Source organism: Pelodiscus sinensis, chromosome 15 (genome assembly GCF_049634645.1).
Source record: "Pelodiscus sinensis isolate JC-2024 chromosome 15, ASM4963464v1, whole genome shotgun sequence".
NCBI lineage: Eukaryota > Metazoa > Chordata > Testudines > Trionychidae > Pelodiscus > Pelodiscus sinensis.
In genome coordinates this window covers 15,997,999-16,015,412 of record NC_134725.1, presented here as the reverse complement: position 1 = coordinate 16,015,412, position 17,414 = coordinate 15,997,999, and the positions used below count along the sequence as shown (strand labels likewise).

Here is a 17,414-nt window from a genome sequence, read left to right as displayed (position 1 = left end):
AGGTATTGCATTCCCCTTCTTGCCCTTTGCTGGCATGACGACTTGCATGTCTGAGCTGGCCCTTTCCAAGTTAGTGACTTGGGCTCTCTTCTAGGAGGCATCAGAATTCTCCTGATTTACCTTGGTTCCTGAAGCAGGTTTCCCAAACCTAATCTGCACTGTGGCTGCTTTGCAATGTACTGCTGGCAGAACCAGCCATGGCTAGATCTCTCTAAGGCACTGAGATACTCCTGTGGCATGAAACAATCGTAGCGGCTCTGGAGCCATTTCCAGTGTTTGCAGCTACCTATGCTACAGCAGTCCCCTGCTTTTCTCCCAGCCCCCTTGGGGCTAATGCCAGACAATATAAGTTAGAGCAACTGCTCTAACAAACACTAGATATTGGGCCAGTACAAAGTGGAATGGAAGCCTGCCGTGTGCCCTTGCTGGCCACAGCTGAAATGTTTCTAGTGTGTGGCTCTTGGGGAGGGAGGTGTATGTGTGTCCTTAATTCCGACTTAGAATTATAGCCGCTCACTTGTTGGCCTCCAGTTCTGTCAAGATGCTGCTGACGTCCAGGGTGGGGAGGTGCCGTAGCAAAGCTTCAAAGGTTTCTTGGCAGCCCCAGAACTTTTCCAGCAGGACATGCAGCAGGCACACCAGCCCTCTGTTACCCTGGATGAAAACACAACTATCCCAAGGCTGGGCTCCTGACATGTGCTGAACAAGGCTGGCAAAGACAGAGGCTTCACGCCGTACTTCCTGATCCTCATCTTGTAGCAGGTAAATACCCATGTCCATCAGACTGAGTGGAAAAAGAAAGCAGATTTCATTTTAGTAGTGTGGTGCTATCTAGAGCATTTCCAGGTAGTCTAAATACACTGCCATGGGGTAATCCTACACAACGAGGTTGTAATTAACAGGAAACTTCTTTAAATGCTTAGCGGGTCAACATCATCGTGACTTGTTTCTGATAGTGCTTGCAAAGTGCCAGGTGTTACCTACACAAAAGGCCCTGCCCTCAAGAACTCACTCTTTAAAGCAGGTGTTGGCAAATACCATTCCATGAGCAGGAACCAGCCCACCAGGGTTACCTCCTCGCAGATCTAAGCAATCACAGCTCCCATTGGCTGTGAATTACCGTTTCCAGCCAATGGAAGCTGTGGGAAGCAGGGTCCTGGTCTGCACCACTTCCCAAGTCTCCCCTTGGCTGGGAATAGTGATTAATGGCCAACGGGAGCTGCGATCTGGTACCCATGGACGTGCAGGTAAATATAGCCACAGTAGCCTGCCAAGGGCTAACCCTGGCGAACTCTCACTATGTTATTGCCCACCCCTGCTTTCAAGTGACAAAGCTGACAAATGGAAGCCAGACGGACTACACTCGCAGAGTGGTCAAATGGAAATTAGCCACAGCCTGGAAATGTGCAACAAAGATTCTTTCTTCTCCCTTTCGTAAAGTAACATACAATATCCTCAAGTACCCCATAACCATGTCACAATTAGTGCATCAATGCAAAGTACCCATCCAACATTATTTTGAGGATTTTTACAAGAATATTGTTGGAGAGAGTTGGACCCAATGTTTATATTAGGTTTATAAAAATATTGTTTTACAAACCCTTAGATCAAGGACACATTTCCAATATTTTTATTTAAACTCCAACTACAAGTCTTATTTAAATTTAAACATTCCTATGTTTTGTTTGCAACTGGAATATTGCAGAGTTGTGTTATCCTGCATGAGGATCAGAAAGTGAAACAAACGAGTTCATGTTCATTTTCCAGACGGAGTGAAATGCAGAGAGTAAATAAACAGTATCTCCAGTGAAAGGGAACCAAGGCATTCAGGTATTAGCAGCAGTAGCAGCAGCAACATAAGCAAGATCTTGTTTTTAAAATCCAATTTGTAACCTGGCAGTGTCCCCTTTAATATTCTTTACAGTGGTTTTCCTAAGGCAAGTCTGCTATTAAATGAACAAGTTATTAACCTTTAGTCCCAGCAGCTGGCATTCTAACTGCTGTGGCAGTACTAGAAATTATTATTGACAATAACCATCCAGAAAACCTGAATTTTTGTGGCCCCTGATAACAAGCATTGCTCAAAGTCAAGCTGAATTAGCTCTTGCCAGGAAATTAAAAATAAAAAGAGCAGTTTTAATTATATAAACAAAAGGAAAATAAGGATGGATGATTTTGGGTTGCTATGCAATGTGGATGGGAAGACATAGACCAAAAAATAAATGATAATATAGAACACATGCATAAAGGCCATATCACTGCTGGATGTTTGTGTCTAGAAATGGACATTCCCATACCTGAGATGGAAGAAAAACTTAGAGTTTAATATGCTCCAATAAGGCAACAAGAGAACTTCCATCCCAGAATATTGAAAGAACTGGCACATGGGTTTGTTGTAGCAAGGACTTTAATAAATCTGGCTATTTGGGAGCAATACCATATAACTGGAGAATGTCTAACATCCCTATATTTAAGATATGGGACAGAAATGAACCAGGCAGTTACAGTGTTGATCTGACCTCAAGAGTACAGAAGGCTTTAAAGCAAACTGAAAGAATAATTAAATTTGTGAAGATAAACCGTAACATGGGTTTACCAAAGACAGATCATGCCAAACTACCCAAGGTTTCTTTGAGAAATAACTGGTTTTTTTAATAAGGGGGTGTAGTACATCTAATATACTTGGACTTCAGTAAACCATGTGCCACATGGGAAATTATTAGTTAAATTAGGGGCAATAGGGCTGATGCAAGAACTAGAAGATGGATAAGGATAAGGAGAAAAAATAATGGGTTGTGCTGAAAGGTGAACTATTGGACTGAAGGAAGGTTACTATTGGAGTTCCCCAAGGATGGATCTTAGGACCAATCTTATTCAATATTTTTATCAGTGACCTTGTTACAACAAGCAGACATGTACTAATGACATCTGCCAATGACACAAGATTGGGAGACATCATCAGTACAGAGGAGCACTGGACTATTATATAGGAAGATCTGGATGTCTTTAAAGATGGGAATGACAGAAATGGGATGAAATTTCATACTACAAAGTGTAAGGTCATGTGGTTAGGGTCCTATAATAACTCATCAGTTGGAAGTGACAGAGGAGGGGAGAGATCTGAGTGATCCTGGGCCACCAATGTGATCTGACTGTGAAATAGGCAAATTTGATCCTAGGATGTGTCAGGCATTTCCAGTAGACAGAGGAAGTATTAATGTCATTGCACAAGATACTGGAAAGCAGGAATGACTGGGAGGAGGGACACAGGTTGGGCACTGGCCATGCGACTATTTCCCCATGTGACTCCTCCCCACGGAACCACAGCTTGGGGGGAGGTCTGGGACAACAATTCCTCTTCTCCAGCCCTTTCCTTTCCCTGCCTCTTTCTGCCCCTGCTCCATCCCCACCTCACTTCTTCTCCCAAACCCTCTCCCCTGACTGACGCTGTCCAGGTGCCTGCACAGTGTGGTTCAGACCTCCAGTACTCATTCTGTGCCCTGCAGAGGGGGCTGTCTCACCCCTCACCAGTTGCTCTGCTGCTAATCCCTGGACTCCCCAAAGGTTCTGTCTCCTTGTTCCCTTTGCCCACTGTGTTTGGAAGGCTCGTGCTCCCCCTTGACCACCCCTTCACACATGGCCCCTACTAGGAAGACCTAATTTGCAATGCTGTGTGCATCTCAGGTGATCCTTGTTCAAGAAAGAGTATTTCAAACTAGAGAAGCTATAGAAAAGAGCTACTAGGATGGTCTAGGAAACGGAGGGGATTGGACGTGCGTGGCTTATTTAGTCGAGCAGAAAGAATGCTGAGAGGGGAAATAGTGCTCTGTACACATACATGAGCAGTAACTGGCAGGAAGGTTGAAGAGCTATTTAAGTTGAGGGCAAAGTTGGCTCGAGATCAAATGGATATAAACTGGCCATGAACAACGATTCCTGTGGCACCTTAGAGACTAACAGGCTTATTAGGGCATAAGCTTTTGTGGGTAAAACCCACTTCATCAGATGAATTGGAGTAGTGTTTAGAGAGGCATGGAGATATAGATAGATAGATAGATATACATTGGGGCTGTGTTTACCCTGCAGGCTTTTTGCGCAAGAACAGTGAGTGCAGGATGGAAGTGGCTCATTCACAGCACTTGATGTGGAAAAGTGAATGAGCCACTTCCACCCTGGCGTGCGTGCGTGCATGTACACATACACACACCCCTGCCTCTGTCAACTCTACTCCAGTTCATCTGATGAAGTGGATTTTACCCATGAAAGCTTATGCCCTAATACATCTGTTAGTCTAAAGGTACGTCTACACTGCAACACTATTTGGAAATAACTAGTGCTATTCTGAAATAACTGAAGTCCACGTCTACTCAGCAGGCAGTTATTTCAAAATAGTGTCAAAATACTGTCAAGCTGGAGGACTTCTTACTCCAACTCCTGTAACCTTTATTGTATGGGGAGTAAGGGAAGTTGGAGGAAAAGTGCTCTATTTCAAAATAAGTGCTGTGTATACACTTCCTATTTTGAAACTAGCCAATTAGTCTGTCATAAGACAGGATTTTCAGGTCTCTTCTCCACATCCGTCTTCTCTCCTGAGCCTCCATTCTCTCTCTCCGTCTCTCTCTCTCTCTCTCTCTCTCCCCTCCTCCTCCTGCCTCCCCCCTCTCTCTCTCAGCTCTCCTCCACCTTCTGCCTCTCTCTCCATCTCTCTTTCTCTTCTCCCCCTCCTGCCTATCACTCTCTCTCCACTCTCCTCTGTCTCCATCGGGGATGCATGTTCGTCCAGGCCCTGCCCCGTGGGCGTGTACGTCACCACCCTATCACTCTTCACCTCCCACTGTGGCACTCAGATGAGTTCTGCACTGCTCCCCCGCGGTGGCCTCGCTGAGCGGTGCAGAACTCAGCCAAGCACCACGGCGGAAGGCGAATGGGGTGGGGCGGCGACATATAGGGTTGCCAGGTGTCTGGTTTTCTACTGGACAGTCTGGTTTTCGGGCCCTCTGTCCAGTAAAAAAAATCAGAAAATACTGGACATATTCAATGGTTTTCTGGTTCTCTGGCTGGGTGCCAGACAGAAGCCTGGCAGAGGCGGGGCAGTGGCTGGGAGGCGGGGCATGATTGGCGCTGGGAGCCTCTAATTGCCTCTGGGAAGCAGGGGAAGCTCTGTCTCTGCTCCTGAGGGCTATTCCAATGTGTGCTGGAGCTGCAGCTGGACTTGCTTCGCTGGGGCCATGAGCGGGGTGGGCAGCACCCTGGGATCTGAACGTGTCCGGGTGAGTCGGGCTCCCCGCCGGCCGATTCCCTCTCCCTGCCCCCCGCCAGCCACTTCCTCCTCCTGATCTCCCACGGCCAGCCTCGCTGCCCCTGACCAGCTTTGCTTCCCGCCGGCCACCCCTCCCCCGTTCTCCTCTGGCCAGCTACGCTGCCTCTGACCCCACCCCACAGCTCTGCTTCCCGCTCCTCCCCTCCTCCCAGCCAGCCCCGCTCCTTTCCCGGCTGGTCCCTCCCTTCTCCCGCCCCCCTTCCCCTCCTGCCATGGTTCTCGACTGAGTTCTGCGCTTCTCAGCTGGGCCGCTGCGGGGGAGCCCAAATAGCCACTTGCTCCCCTGCGGTGGCCCAGCTGGGCATCGCAGAATTCAGCCGAGCGCCATGGAGGAAGGAGAAGGGGGGTAGGGCAGTGATGTACACGGCCAGGCCTCGCCCCCCTTCATCTCCCGCTGTGGCGCTCGGCTGAATTCTGCGCCGCTCAGCCAGGCCACCATGGGGGAGCAAGCAGCGCAAGCGGCTGTTTGGGCCCCGCGCTCCCCATGGAGCACCCCCATGCTGCATGGGGACCGCAGCACCCAAACGGCCACTTGCACCGCTTGCTCCCCTGTGGCGGCCCGGCCGAGCGGCGCAGAAGTCAGCCGAGCGCCACAGCGGGAGGCGAAGGACGTGACTCAGGCAACAGCGTCACCCAGAGGAAGCAGCCAAGGAGGCAACAGTGCCTCCCACTGGGAACAGCCAGCATTTCAGAGTTACAGAGTCACAGATATTGGGCTACTATATATATCAATGGTCCCCAACGTTTTGGGGCTGCCGGGCGCCTGGGGGCGGGGCCACTCACGCGCTGCGCGTACGGGGGCGGGGCCGCTCACAGGCCATGTGACTGGGGGCGGGGCCAAGCATGCGCCGCATGCCCAAGGTTGGCACCAGCCTGTGCTGCGATCCTGGGCAGGGGCTGCCCAGGTTCCGTGCGGCGCCTCCGGGGGCGGGGTCAAGGCCAGCGCCAGGGGGTGCCCCCGGGGGCGGGGCCAGCCCAGATTGCTCTGCGGGCGCAAGTAAAGGGCCTGGTGGGCGCCATGGCGCCCGCGGGCACCGGGTTGGGGACCACGGATATATATGATAAGATATGCAGTACCTCAATTTGCGTAGCTTATTTCAAGTTAAACCCTGCTGTGTAGATGCACCCTTAGGTGCCACAGGAATCTTTGTTTTTGCAGATACAGACTAACACAGCTCCCTCGCTGAGACTTTTTTGGTTATGAACACATTCAGGCTGGAAATCAGAAAAAGGTTTCTAACCAGCTGAGTGATGAGGTTCTGGAAACAGCCTCCCCACAACTGTTTACTTTACTCCCCATTACTTTAGAGAGAAACTAAACACTTTTTAGTTTAATTTTATGATAGGGTTGCTTGTGCTGGTAGGGGACAAGACTCAGCAGCCCTGAGGCCTATTTCTGGTTTATGCTCATGCTTTAGATTTTAAGCAGGCCACCTGCAGGAGTCAGATAGGCAATCTCCTCTCCAGTGTATTCTGTTGGCTTTTTTTTTTAAATCTCCTTCCTTTGAAGTATCAGAGATGGCCACAGGTGGCAGTAGAAATTTGGATGGGGAAATCCTGGAATCTGAGGTGGCACTGAGCCTTCTCTCAGGTGCTTAGCTGGCTGGGTCTTGCTCACAAGCTTAGGATGTATAGGATGGCCATGTGTGGGGTAGGAAGTCATGTTCTCCTATGTCAGATTGGCAGTTTTTCTCTTCTTCTGGAGCAGGAGGTGAGTGTTGGTCATTTGCAGGATTACATGGGTGTATCTCATGTAATCATTTCCTGCCATGGGGAAGCCTTAGGTACTGGCACCCCTCCTATTCTCTGCTTGTGGCACATAATACTGTAATCTCCTAAGGCCTGAGATATATTGGTCTAATTTCATTTGTTTGGATCAGTGTGCAGGAGGCTTGACTAGATGATCTGGTGGTCCTGTCTGGCTCAACACTGTGACTAAGTGTCAGCTACATACCGCACAGCCACCGACTGCCGGGATGGGCAGGAGGTGCCCAGGGTCATCTGAACCATGTCAGCTCCAGCCAGCTTGAGAGACCTTGCAGCTGCCAATCTCAGCATCTCAGAAGAGGAGGGTCTGCTGGCTCTTTCCAGCACCCTGCACCATCGCTCAAGCAGAGGGTAATCCTGAAGCTTGGATCTGTCAGAAGATGAGTGAGAGAGAGGGAATGTCAAAGTCAGGTCATTCCATTTGGCTCCATCAGCACTCTGATGAATGCCTCTAATGACAACCAGCACTCTACTGACTGCCCCGACACAGAACTCTCCCTTTTCATGGTGTTTCTCTACCAATAAGCCAGATCCATGTCACTGCACCAGGCAAGTGAAGCTTCCATGAATCATTTAATGTTGGTGCTTTTGATGATGTCCACTACAAAAATCAAATGAACTAAAGGAAAAGGTCCTGGTCAATGTTCACTCTAATTTTTTTCCATGCATGTGCAGAATAAACTTTGTTATGGGCACTGAGATATGTGTGGATGTTCACCACCAGTAGGAACATAGGCTGCTGGCTGTAGGTGCTCTGTTAATCAGTTAAGAAGCATTTGAATCATTCCTGGGTGACTGCCCAACTGCTCAGCTTACAGGGAACACTTCTGGAGAACGCTGTGGAAAAGCAGCCACACCACCAGTTCTCTCTGGGTATGTCTACACTACCCCGCTAGTTCGAACTAGCGGCGTAATGTATGCATACTGAACTTGCTAATGAAGCCCGGGATTTGAATTTCCTGGGCTTCATTAGCATAAAGCCGGCGCCGCCATTTTTAAAAGCCGGCTAGTGCGAACCCCGTGCCGCACGGCTACACGCGGCACGGGCTAGATAGTTCGAACTAGCTAGCTATTCCGAACTATCTGTACACCTCGTTCCAGCTAGTTCGAACTATCTAGCCCGTGCCGCGTGTAGCCGTGCGGCACGGGGTTCGCACTAGCCGGCTTTTAAAAATGGCGGCGCCGGCTTTATGCTAATGAAGCCCGGGAAATTCAAATCCCGGGCTTCATTAGCAAGTTCGGTATGCATACATTACCCCCCTAGTTCGAACTAGCGGGGTAGTGTAGACATACCCTCTCTCTCTCTTGCAGCAATTACATCCTATTGCTCTTCACCCATTCACGCACAGGAAGTGGGAGCCTTGAGGCAGGGACCCTACTGCTGGGACAAAAAGCTTACTGTAGCTGACAGTATTTTAGGGCGATACCTGCCCCTGGGATCCTTGGACACTACACTGTGCTGTATTCTGCCTATTGAACAATTATCTACTGCACACCTTCATAACATACACCCCTATGTCAGCCAGCACTATGCTACAGCTTGTGGCTGCAGGCATATCATAACACAGGGGTGGAATGATGCTGCCACTGGGCTGGATTTGACCTGCCAAGTCACCAGATCCAGCCCACGGCCACCTCGCCGGAACTCTTAGGCAGAGGACAGGTCATGCTGTAAACAGGCAGCTACTCTCTGCTCTAGCTCGCTGGGAGGAGGGAGTCTTCACATGCTGCCCCCCCCCCCCCCCACCGCTCCCCAGCAAAATCTCTCAGCTCCCATTGTCTAGTTTCCAGCCAATAAGAACTGAGAAATTTCACTAGGGGTAGTGTAGGAAACCTGCCTCCCATATCCAGAACGGGTCACATAGAGCAGCCAGCAGTAGGATTGCCAGGTGTCCAGTTCTGAACCGGACAGTCTGGTATTTGAGCTTTCTGTCCGGGAAACAAATTGAGAAAATACCAGACATATAAATGTTAGTTTTACTATTATGAGTATCAGTCTGTAATTGCGTACTGCCTTGCTGGTAGACATGCTCTCACTGCGTCCATGCGCCCGGATCAGCCCCGCTCCCCTCCAGCGTGTCTAAAAGCCAGGCAGTGTGCAACTACACAGTAGACGTGGGGCGGGGCCGAGGTGGTATGGAATCCCCGGAGCTGGACTCGCTCGTGCTCCACTGGGACTGTGCGTGGGGCAGGCAGCGCCCTGGGATCTGCATGCGCCCAGGTCAGCCCCGCTCCCCACCAGCTCGTTCCCCCTCTGCTCTTCCTGCCAGCCAGTTCCCTCCTCCATCTCTCCTGGTCAGCCACGCTCTCGCTGGCTGGTTCCATCCCAGTGAGTCCAATTCCACCCCAACCCCCTTCCAACAGCCCTGCTTCCTGCTGGCCAGTTCTCTCCCTCCCCACCACAACCTCCTTCCGGCCAGGCCAGCCCCACTCCCCTGCTGGCCGGCTCCCCACCGCCCGCATCTGAGTGTGTCTGGCATTTTTTTGAAGCCATCTGGTAACCCTAGCCAGCGGCCTCGGACTGCAGACGACAGTTTGCTTTAGGTTTCTGCAGGACTGTTGGCTAGGAGCCACCTAGGTAAGCGCCTCCTAGCCAGAGCTTGCCTCTGGCACCTCCCACTGCACTCTCTCCCCTCTGATTAGCTGCCCCACCCAAACCCCCTGTACCCCTTTTCCCCCTTCTCCAAGGTCACAACTCCCTCCCAGGCCTTGCATCTCCTCCACCCCTCCCCCAGGCCAGAAACTTCTCCCTCCTTCCCTCTCAGACCCCACACCCTCTCCTGCACTCCAGACCTCACATCCCCTCCATAGAAGTGCACCCCTTGACCACTTGCCAAAATCTTGGAGTGGACTCCCATTAAGTTATTGCCCACCCATGTCATAACCGCTTGCAGCTGAACAGGAGCTATCTGCTTCTCTGCAATGTTTGTCTCCTCCCTTTCTCGGGCATGGAGTAAATGGGTATCATACCCATTTGGCTACGACAAATCAGGACAGAGATCTTGGAGTTATCGTGGACAGTTCTCTGAAAACTTCCACACAGTGTGCAGCGGCGGTCAAAAAGGCAAATAGGATGCTAGGAATTATTAGAAAAGGGATAGAAAATAAGACCCAGAATATCTTACTGCCCCTGTATAAAACTATGGTATGCCCACATCTGGAATACTGTGTACAGATGTAGTTTCCTCACCTCAAAAAAGATATTTTGGTCTTGGAAAGGGTTCAGAAAAGGGCAACTAAAATGATTAGGGGTTTGGAACGGGTCCCATATGAGGAGAGGTTAAAGCGACTGGGACTTTTCAGTTTAGAAAAGAGGAGACTGAGGGGGGAATATGATAGAGGTATATAAAATCATGAGTGGTGTGGAGAGGGCCAATAAAGAAAAGTTATTTATTAGTTCCCTAAATAGAAGAACTAGAGGACACCAAATGAAATTAATGGGTAGCAGGTTTAAAACTAATAAAAGAAAGTTCTTCTTCACACAGCGTGTAGTCAACCTGTGGAACTCCTTGCCAGAGGAGGAACGAAGGCTAGGACTATAATAGAGTTTAAAGAGAAGCTGGATAATTTCATGGAGGTTAGGTCCATAAAAGGCTATTAGCCAGGGGATAAAATGGTGTCCTTGGCCTCTGTTTGTCAGAGGCTGGAGAGAGATGGCAGGAGACAAATCGCTTGATCATTGTCTTTGGTCCATCCTCTCTGGGGCACCTGGTGCTGGCCACTGTCGGCAGACAGGATACTGGGCTAGAAGGACCTTTGGTCTGACCCAGTACGGCCGTTCTTATGTTCTTATGCCCATTGGATGCTGTGCCAGTTAAATTGTGGCAGTCCAAGAGCACATCTCCAATTAAATTCAATGCTAACCGAGCAAGAGCAAAAAGCCAGGACAGAAGCACAAACCTGACAATATTATATAGGAAATGCCAAAAAAGTGTCCATTGTTGCTCCTACCGAAATTCAGGGCAAAACTCCTATTGACGACTATGGACCATCAGAGAATTAACTGGGGACTTCAGGGTGAGGGAGGATACAGGAGAATAAGAATCTACTTACCCCAGGACAAAGAGCAAGCTAATCACACATAGTGCCTGGAAGTGGAGGTCTGGACCAGGAGACTCTGTTTCCACCATAGATAGCAGGACATTCACACATGCTGCTACTGAACCCAAGAGCTTATGGGGAACACCGTGGGTCTGGGATGAAGGATTGCTGCACAGGTGCACCAAAGCCTCCAGGTATAACTTCAAGAACACTTTGTCTCTCCGATCTTGCAGCAGCAGGGACTGTAGGTTCTCCTGGGGCATAAATGGAATGTTCCCAGAGAAATAAGGAATCTTTGTCTGCTATGACAAAGTCCTTTCCATTTGGGATTAGGAATTACATTTCTAAAGCTAAACTGAAGCCATGGAGGTGAATTAACATTTTAGCCACCTACCTCTAAAGACTTAGGTTCAAAATTCCATTAGGATGCGAGGACGAAGGCATACGGCAGGGGTCTCAAACTCATGGCCCGCAGGTCATCTACAGCCCAAGCAGTTTCAAAATCTAGGCTGAGTCTCCCTGTGGCTCGGGAGGGAGGGGCGGAGGGAAGGGAAAAGGGGGAAGTATCCACCCCCTGTATCCCTCAAGTCCCACTACTTCCTCACTCTCTCCCCCAATGGCACCCATTTCCCCCTCCCTTCTCCTGAGGGATGTGGCTTTGGGGATCAATGGAAGGGGTGGAAAGGAGCACGAGTGCGGGGCGGAAGCAAAGGTTGAGCCTCCTGCACTCAGGACAATGACCCTCCCGTGGTATGTGCAGAGGGCCTGACCCCTGCTGCCATCCTATGGCAGGGCCCCCCCTCAGTAATCCCCAGGCAATGTCCCTTGCGGGGGAGAGGCTGATATCCAGCATCAGCACTAAGTGAATGGCCTCAGCATAGTGATTTCTAGGAACAATTAACTAGCCAGGCTCATCAGAATGAGAGCTCTTGGAAAAGCATGGTCCGTTTCACAATGAGGGGGAGTTAGGGCTGGACAGACCCTGAACATCCACACGGATTTAAAATCTCTCTGGAGCCTTGCCTTACCAGCAACGTAAGCTGGAGACTCCTCTCTAAGTCCTTGCTTCTCTCTTCCTTCCCGTCAATCACCCATGTCAGGATGGCTGTCTGTATATCAGCTTCTGCCCCTTGGAGGAGCGAGCAAACTGCACCAACACTCTCAGCCCCAGCCAGACTTGCTGCCTCATGGCAGAGGAAGTGGGCAAGAACTCGATGGAACACGGCGGATCCCACCTGCAAGAGAATCAGAACAGCTGCTTCTACACTGCTGTTGAAAGGCTCAGTGTTCCAGGCAGGGACAAGATCCCCTTGATGGGTACCAGGTTTGGATTAGTACCCTCCACGCTCCATGTCCAGTGCCAGCACGTGCAATAAAATTGAAATCGCCGGAGAACTAATTAACCTCCATTTCCCCCTTGAGCAGAGATGCTGGCCATTCTCCAGTTTTGTAAGAGCACTAGATACTTTTCCAATCAGAGAATATTCCTTCCCCTCTCCAAGGCGCTTTACCAACACCAGCTGCTTAAGTCTCAAAGGATCCCACTGAGACAGACAGGTACCAGACTCATTTTATACAGGAAAAAAGGGAAGCACAGAAAGGTTGAGTTTGAGAGTGACAAATAGGAGAGCCGACAACTAAGCCAGGCCCCATGTTAAGGGAGGCGCCTCCAGACTCCCAGAAAGGGCTTTGGGTAGAAGGGTGGGGCCAGGGCAGCAAGTGCATCACATCAGCCCCCGCCCCACCCACAGCCCTCAGCGCCACCCAGAATGTGACACCCACCCCAGCCCTCTGAGCCACCTGGAGTGTATTATGCAGCATTCTGGCAACAATTTAAAGGGCCCGAGATTCCAGGCACTGCCACTGTAGCAGAATCATTGGGACCTGGGACAGTTGTCCCTTTTGCCCCCTTTACTCCTCCTCTCCCCCCATCAGCGGGCCTAGTGACAAAGCTGGGAACAGAACCCAGGAATCTTGACTTCCAATCCTTGCTCTGACCCCTAGACAATTCTCTGTCCCCTTATAGCAGGGGTGGGGCACCTCCAGCCTGTGGGACACATCTGGCCCACCAAACCATTTAATCCAACCCTCAGGGAGTCCAGCAGCTGTGAAACGCTGTAAGGAGTCCCAGGTACTGCTTTAAAAACTTCTCCCAGCTTCCCCTGCAGCGTGGACAGATACTTCCGGTTCCTCTCCGGCACGTGGGAGAGGCATGCGCAAGAGACATGGTGAGAGGGAGAAGCTCCACATGCTGGAGCCCTGCGACATTTCTGCAAGGCAGCAGCAAAAGAAAAGAAAAGGCTGAAGGTGCTTCCTAAGCTTGGGCAGCTGCAGAGGCTGCCAGCAAAACTTCTTTTGCCGGTAAGGAGGCATGTGGGACCAGGAGGGTGGGGGATCCATCCTGGAGTAGGAGGGAAGGGAAGCTCCCAACCCCCTTCCTGGCATGGGGTATTTTTCAGGAGGAAGGGGAGGCTACAGTAGGGCCAGCTTCTCTCCCTCCTCCCTTCCCTAAATAGGCTGTCTGCAGCAGGGAACAGTGTCTGGCACACTGGAGCTATACGTTGCTGCCAGCAATGCCTCCTTAACAGTTAAGGAGGCATGCAGGATCTCAGGGAAGAGGGGAGGGGAATCCCTTGCAGGAGAGGGAGGGAAGGGAAGCCCACCCCAGCCCTTTCCTCCTAAAAGGCACCTCATGCAGGGAAGGAGTGGCCAGAGCGGGCAAGCCCCAGAACCCTTTCCCAGTGTGGTTCTGGCTGGGGCATCTGCAACAGTTTGTGTGCGCGCGTGCACTTTTTCTGTTTCCTCACTTTTGTGCAGCCTCCGACTGACATCTCTGTGGGTTAGCAGCTCCCGATCCCAAAAAGGTTCCCTACCCAGTCTTACATCATGCTCTGATTTCCCTGAGTTTAAGAGAATGACTGGTCCTCATCCCTATTCTGTGTGCCATACCCAGCGAAGAGTTTACAGTGGTCCAGTGTGAGTTTGCAGCTTGACTAGTAGCGTATTCCTGCTGCACATTCCTTACCCCTGAGCTGCGTTTGTGACCCCAGGTCGCCCCAATGTACACATCCTTAGAAGAGGCAAATACCTGGAGCTCGGAAGACCTGGCCTTCAGCCCTGGCTTGAGGCTCTCCAGTTCACTGCTCACAACCTCTCGAAGATGCTTTGCAAAACTCTGGGTGCAGCTCCCCACCAAAAGGAAGATGATCTGGAGGTAGGCTGAGCGAATCAGAGGGCACTGCTGTGCGGGTGTGACCAACCAGAATTGGCCTCCCATCTGATGAGCAATAGCCAGCCTGGCATCTGCTGACAAACTGAAAGGAAATGGAAGAGTTTACCTACCAGGATGCCAGGAACAATTGTTATGGATGCGTTAGCTTATTTCTCTGAAAGGTGCTTACCCAGTTCTCTGCAGAGCCATGCATTACAATTCTGTTTCCTAGAAGGGGACAGGGTACTGCATTTGGGAAGACACAGTCACTACCCAGTATCCTGACTTAGAGATGGTGGTCCCAATGGGCTCTTTCCTCCGGTATGATGGAGCCTTTCCCCAACCCTGCCACTAAACAGAACATGTGCTCAGCGTACATCCTTTTGCTTAGTCCCTAGCACTGTATGGAGCAGCCAGGAGGGGGCTCTGTGCAGCATGATCTGTCCTTATTTCTTGCCCCTTGGATAGCATATGGAGCCATTTCAGGAAAGGCTGGATTGCTGCAAACACTGGAAGTGAGTCATCTAGTGAGTCTGGGATGGATCCTTGGATCTGCTACTTAGCTAGGAAGAAAGTAGGTTGATTTCAATTCTGTCTCAACATTCCTTGCCATGCTGCTCTCACTACGCTCCTAGGTTTGAAGTCTGGGTCTGGGATCATGCCTTGCTGCTGCAAAAACAGAAAGGGAGTAAGGAAAGCCACTCACCAGTTTGTGTCAGCAGCGTAAGCCAGCAGAGCCCGTATCTGCAGCAGGCGCCCGTGCAGCGTGTTGTGGGATAGCACAATGCCTGGCTTAGTTAAGTCCCCAGCCAGTCGAAGCAGGATCTTCCTGAATTCAGCGGTAGGGACAACAGGGACCAGAGCCTTGGCAGCCATGACTCGCACAGCATAGATGGGGTTTCCTGCGAGCTGAAGCAAGGGCTCCAGGAAGCAAGTGGAGAGGCTGCAGAGCAAATAGTGCAGAGTGGTTAACAAAGCAAAGATTATCCTCCGGCTGGTCTGCGTCCCTGTTAAATGGAGATGGCTAGAAAAGGACAACAGCTCGAGAGCATGTGTTGGCTGCACACGTCAGCTCCACCAGGCCCCTGAGCCCTCAGTGCCACCGCCGGCTGTTGGAATTGAAAGTTTTATTCTTTTTATATTTGTAGTTTAGGTATAGAAATATAGTAATGTAGTTTAATAATGTTGTAATAATATAACAATTTAAGGTGTATGTTAATACACATTTAATATTTCATTAAATTAAGTCCTTTTAGTTAAATGTCTATTGCTTTGTCCTAAAGTTTAGTGAGTTTAGTAAATGCGCCTAAGTAAAAAGATAGTTTTTCATTTTGGCTGTGTCTAGACTGGCCAGTTTTTCTGGAAAATCAGCCGCTTTTCCGGAAAAACTTGCCAGCTGTCTACACTGGCCGCTTGAATTTCCGCAAAAGCACTGACTACCTACTGTAAGAAATCAGTGCTTTTTGCGGAAATACTATGCTGCTCCCATTTGGGCAAAAGTCCCTTTTGCGCAAAAGGGCCAGTGTAGACAGTTGAGATTTGTTTTCCGCAAAAAAGCCCCAATCGCGAAAATGGCGATCGGGGCTTTTTTTTGCAGAAAAGCGCATCTAGATTGGCCACGGATGCTTTTCCGCAAAACGTGCTTTTGTGGAAAAGCGTCCGTGCCAATCTAGACGCTCTTTTCCGAAAATGCTTTTAACAGAATACTTTTCGATTAAAAGCATTTCCCAAAAATCATGCCAGTCTAGACGTAGCCATTGTGTCTGTGTTAATGAAACTAAAAGGATGTTGAAGGCTGAGGCCTTAATTGCTTGATTTACAATGCCTCTTTGTCTTGCCAATGTAGATGTTGATGATGTTCCGCATAACCTTGAGAGCCCTTGTAACATTGCTTATGTGTGTGAAAAGGGAATGAATGTGTCGAGATACGGTGCAAAAGTTATTGCTCAGAACCAGATGGCCAAAGAGGGAGGTTGAGTGTGGGCGAAGACTAGACTACAGACGATTCGGCATCAAAAATGTGTACCCATAATAAGGAGTGATTGAACTATTGGCAGAGTGGCAGACTGACTAACCGTGAAGTGAAGCTGGCACCCCCAAAAGACGACTGATTACAGGATGAGCCTTCAAGAGACGTTTGGGAATGATTGACATCAAAAAGATAACATTCTGGTCACAGGCTGACAGAGCGAAATCCATTGATTATAAAAGCAGGCTGCTTTGCTATGGAACTTTGGGTTCGTCTTGCCACCAACTACAGGAGTATTGGATCGATCGACCAACAGAGCCCGGCTGGCCACTAGATTGATCCAGACTCTAGACTGGTAACTATAACATCGTTTGGTGGGACTGTATATGTGTATGGTGTTTGTATGATTGAAAAGCATATGCAACTGTTGTATTCTCAATAAATGCAGTGTACTGCCTTTTCCTCTATAAAAGATCTTGTGTGCTTCTTTTAAGCATAACACCATCACACATCCCATCCTCTCCAAGCACGTAAGTGAACCAGAAGAGGGTGGAGACCCTCTCCCTCTGCAGAAGGCAGCTGGAGGCTGTTGGCTCTAGGAGATTGTCAGTCTCATGCTGGCCACAGGCAGCAGTGCCCCTGCAGGGACCCACAGCCTGCACCCTGCCCATGGGATGGGCTCCTCTCCATTTTCTCTACCTGCTCAGTCCATCTGCCCCCGGTTGGAGTTTTGCCAAGAGTGTGAGGATGGCGTGCAGCGAGGGGCAGAGGCGAAACCTCCCTCCCTCGGGTTTTCCTGCCGTCTCCAGAGCTGAGTGCAGCTCTCCCAGCAGAATCTCCCTCAGCTGCGGGTAGCGGCTGAAGAACGCCTGAGGGCTCACCCCATCCTGAGCGCAGCTATCGTCCCGGCTCCGCTTCGGACCCAGCACCCGAGCTGTGAGGGCGCCTGAAAGAAAACAAGCAGGGAAGGCCTCAGGAACCAGCGCCATTCTTTCAAAATTCAGCAGTGCTCTTGTCAGGGATGATCTTGCTACCTACAACCTGTGCCCTGCACTTCAGAGTGAACATCAAATACACCACAAGGCAGAGGAGACAGGTTAGTGGTT

At 50.2% G+C, this 17,414-nt stretch overlaps 1 protein-coding gene across 1 annotated transcript in view; it reads right to left on the bottom strand.

Annotated features, from left to right (window-relative positions):
- Nucleotides 1-17,414, bottom strand: part of LOC102458487 (tRNA (32-2'-O)-methyltransferase regulator THADA-like) — a 54,920-nt gene that overhangs the window by 4,263 nt on the left and 33,243 nt on the right. Inside the window, exons 23-29 of the mRNA XM_075898236.1 lie at nt 17,008-17,254; nt 15,046-15,282; nt 14,217-14,442; nt 12,157-12,363; nt 11,141-11,382; nt 7,275-7,457; nt 518-784 (exon numbers count right to left, since the gene is read on the bottom strand). Of these exons, the coding sequence (XP_075754351.1) occupies nt 518-784; nt 7,275-7,457; nt 11,141-11,382; nt 12,157-12,363; nt 14,217-14,442; nt 15,046-15,282; nt 17,008-17,254 (1,609 nt within the window). The remainder of the gene's footprint in view (nt 1-517; nt 785-7,274; nt 7,458-11,140; nt 11,383-12,156; nt 12,364-14,216; nt 14,443-15,045; nt 15,283-17,007; nt 17,255-17,414) is intronic.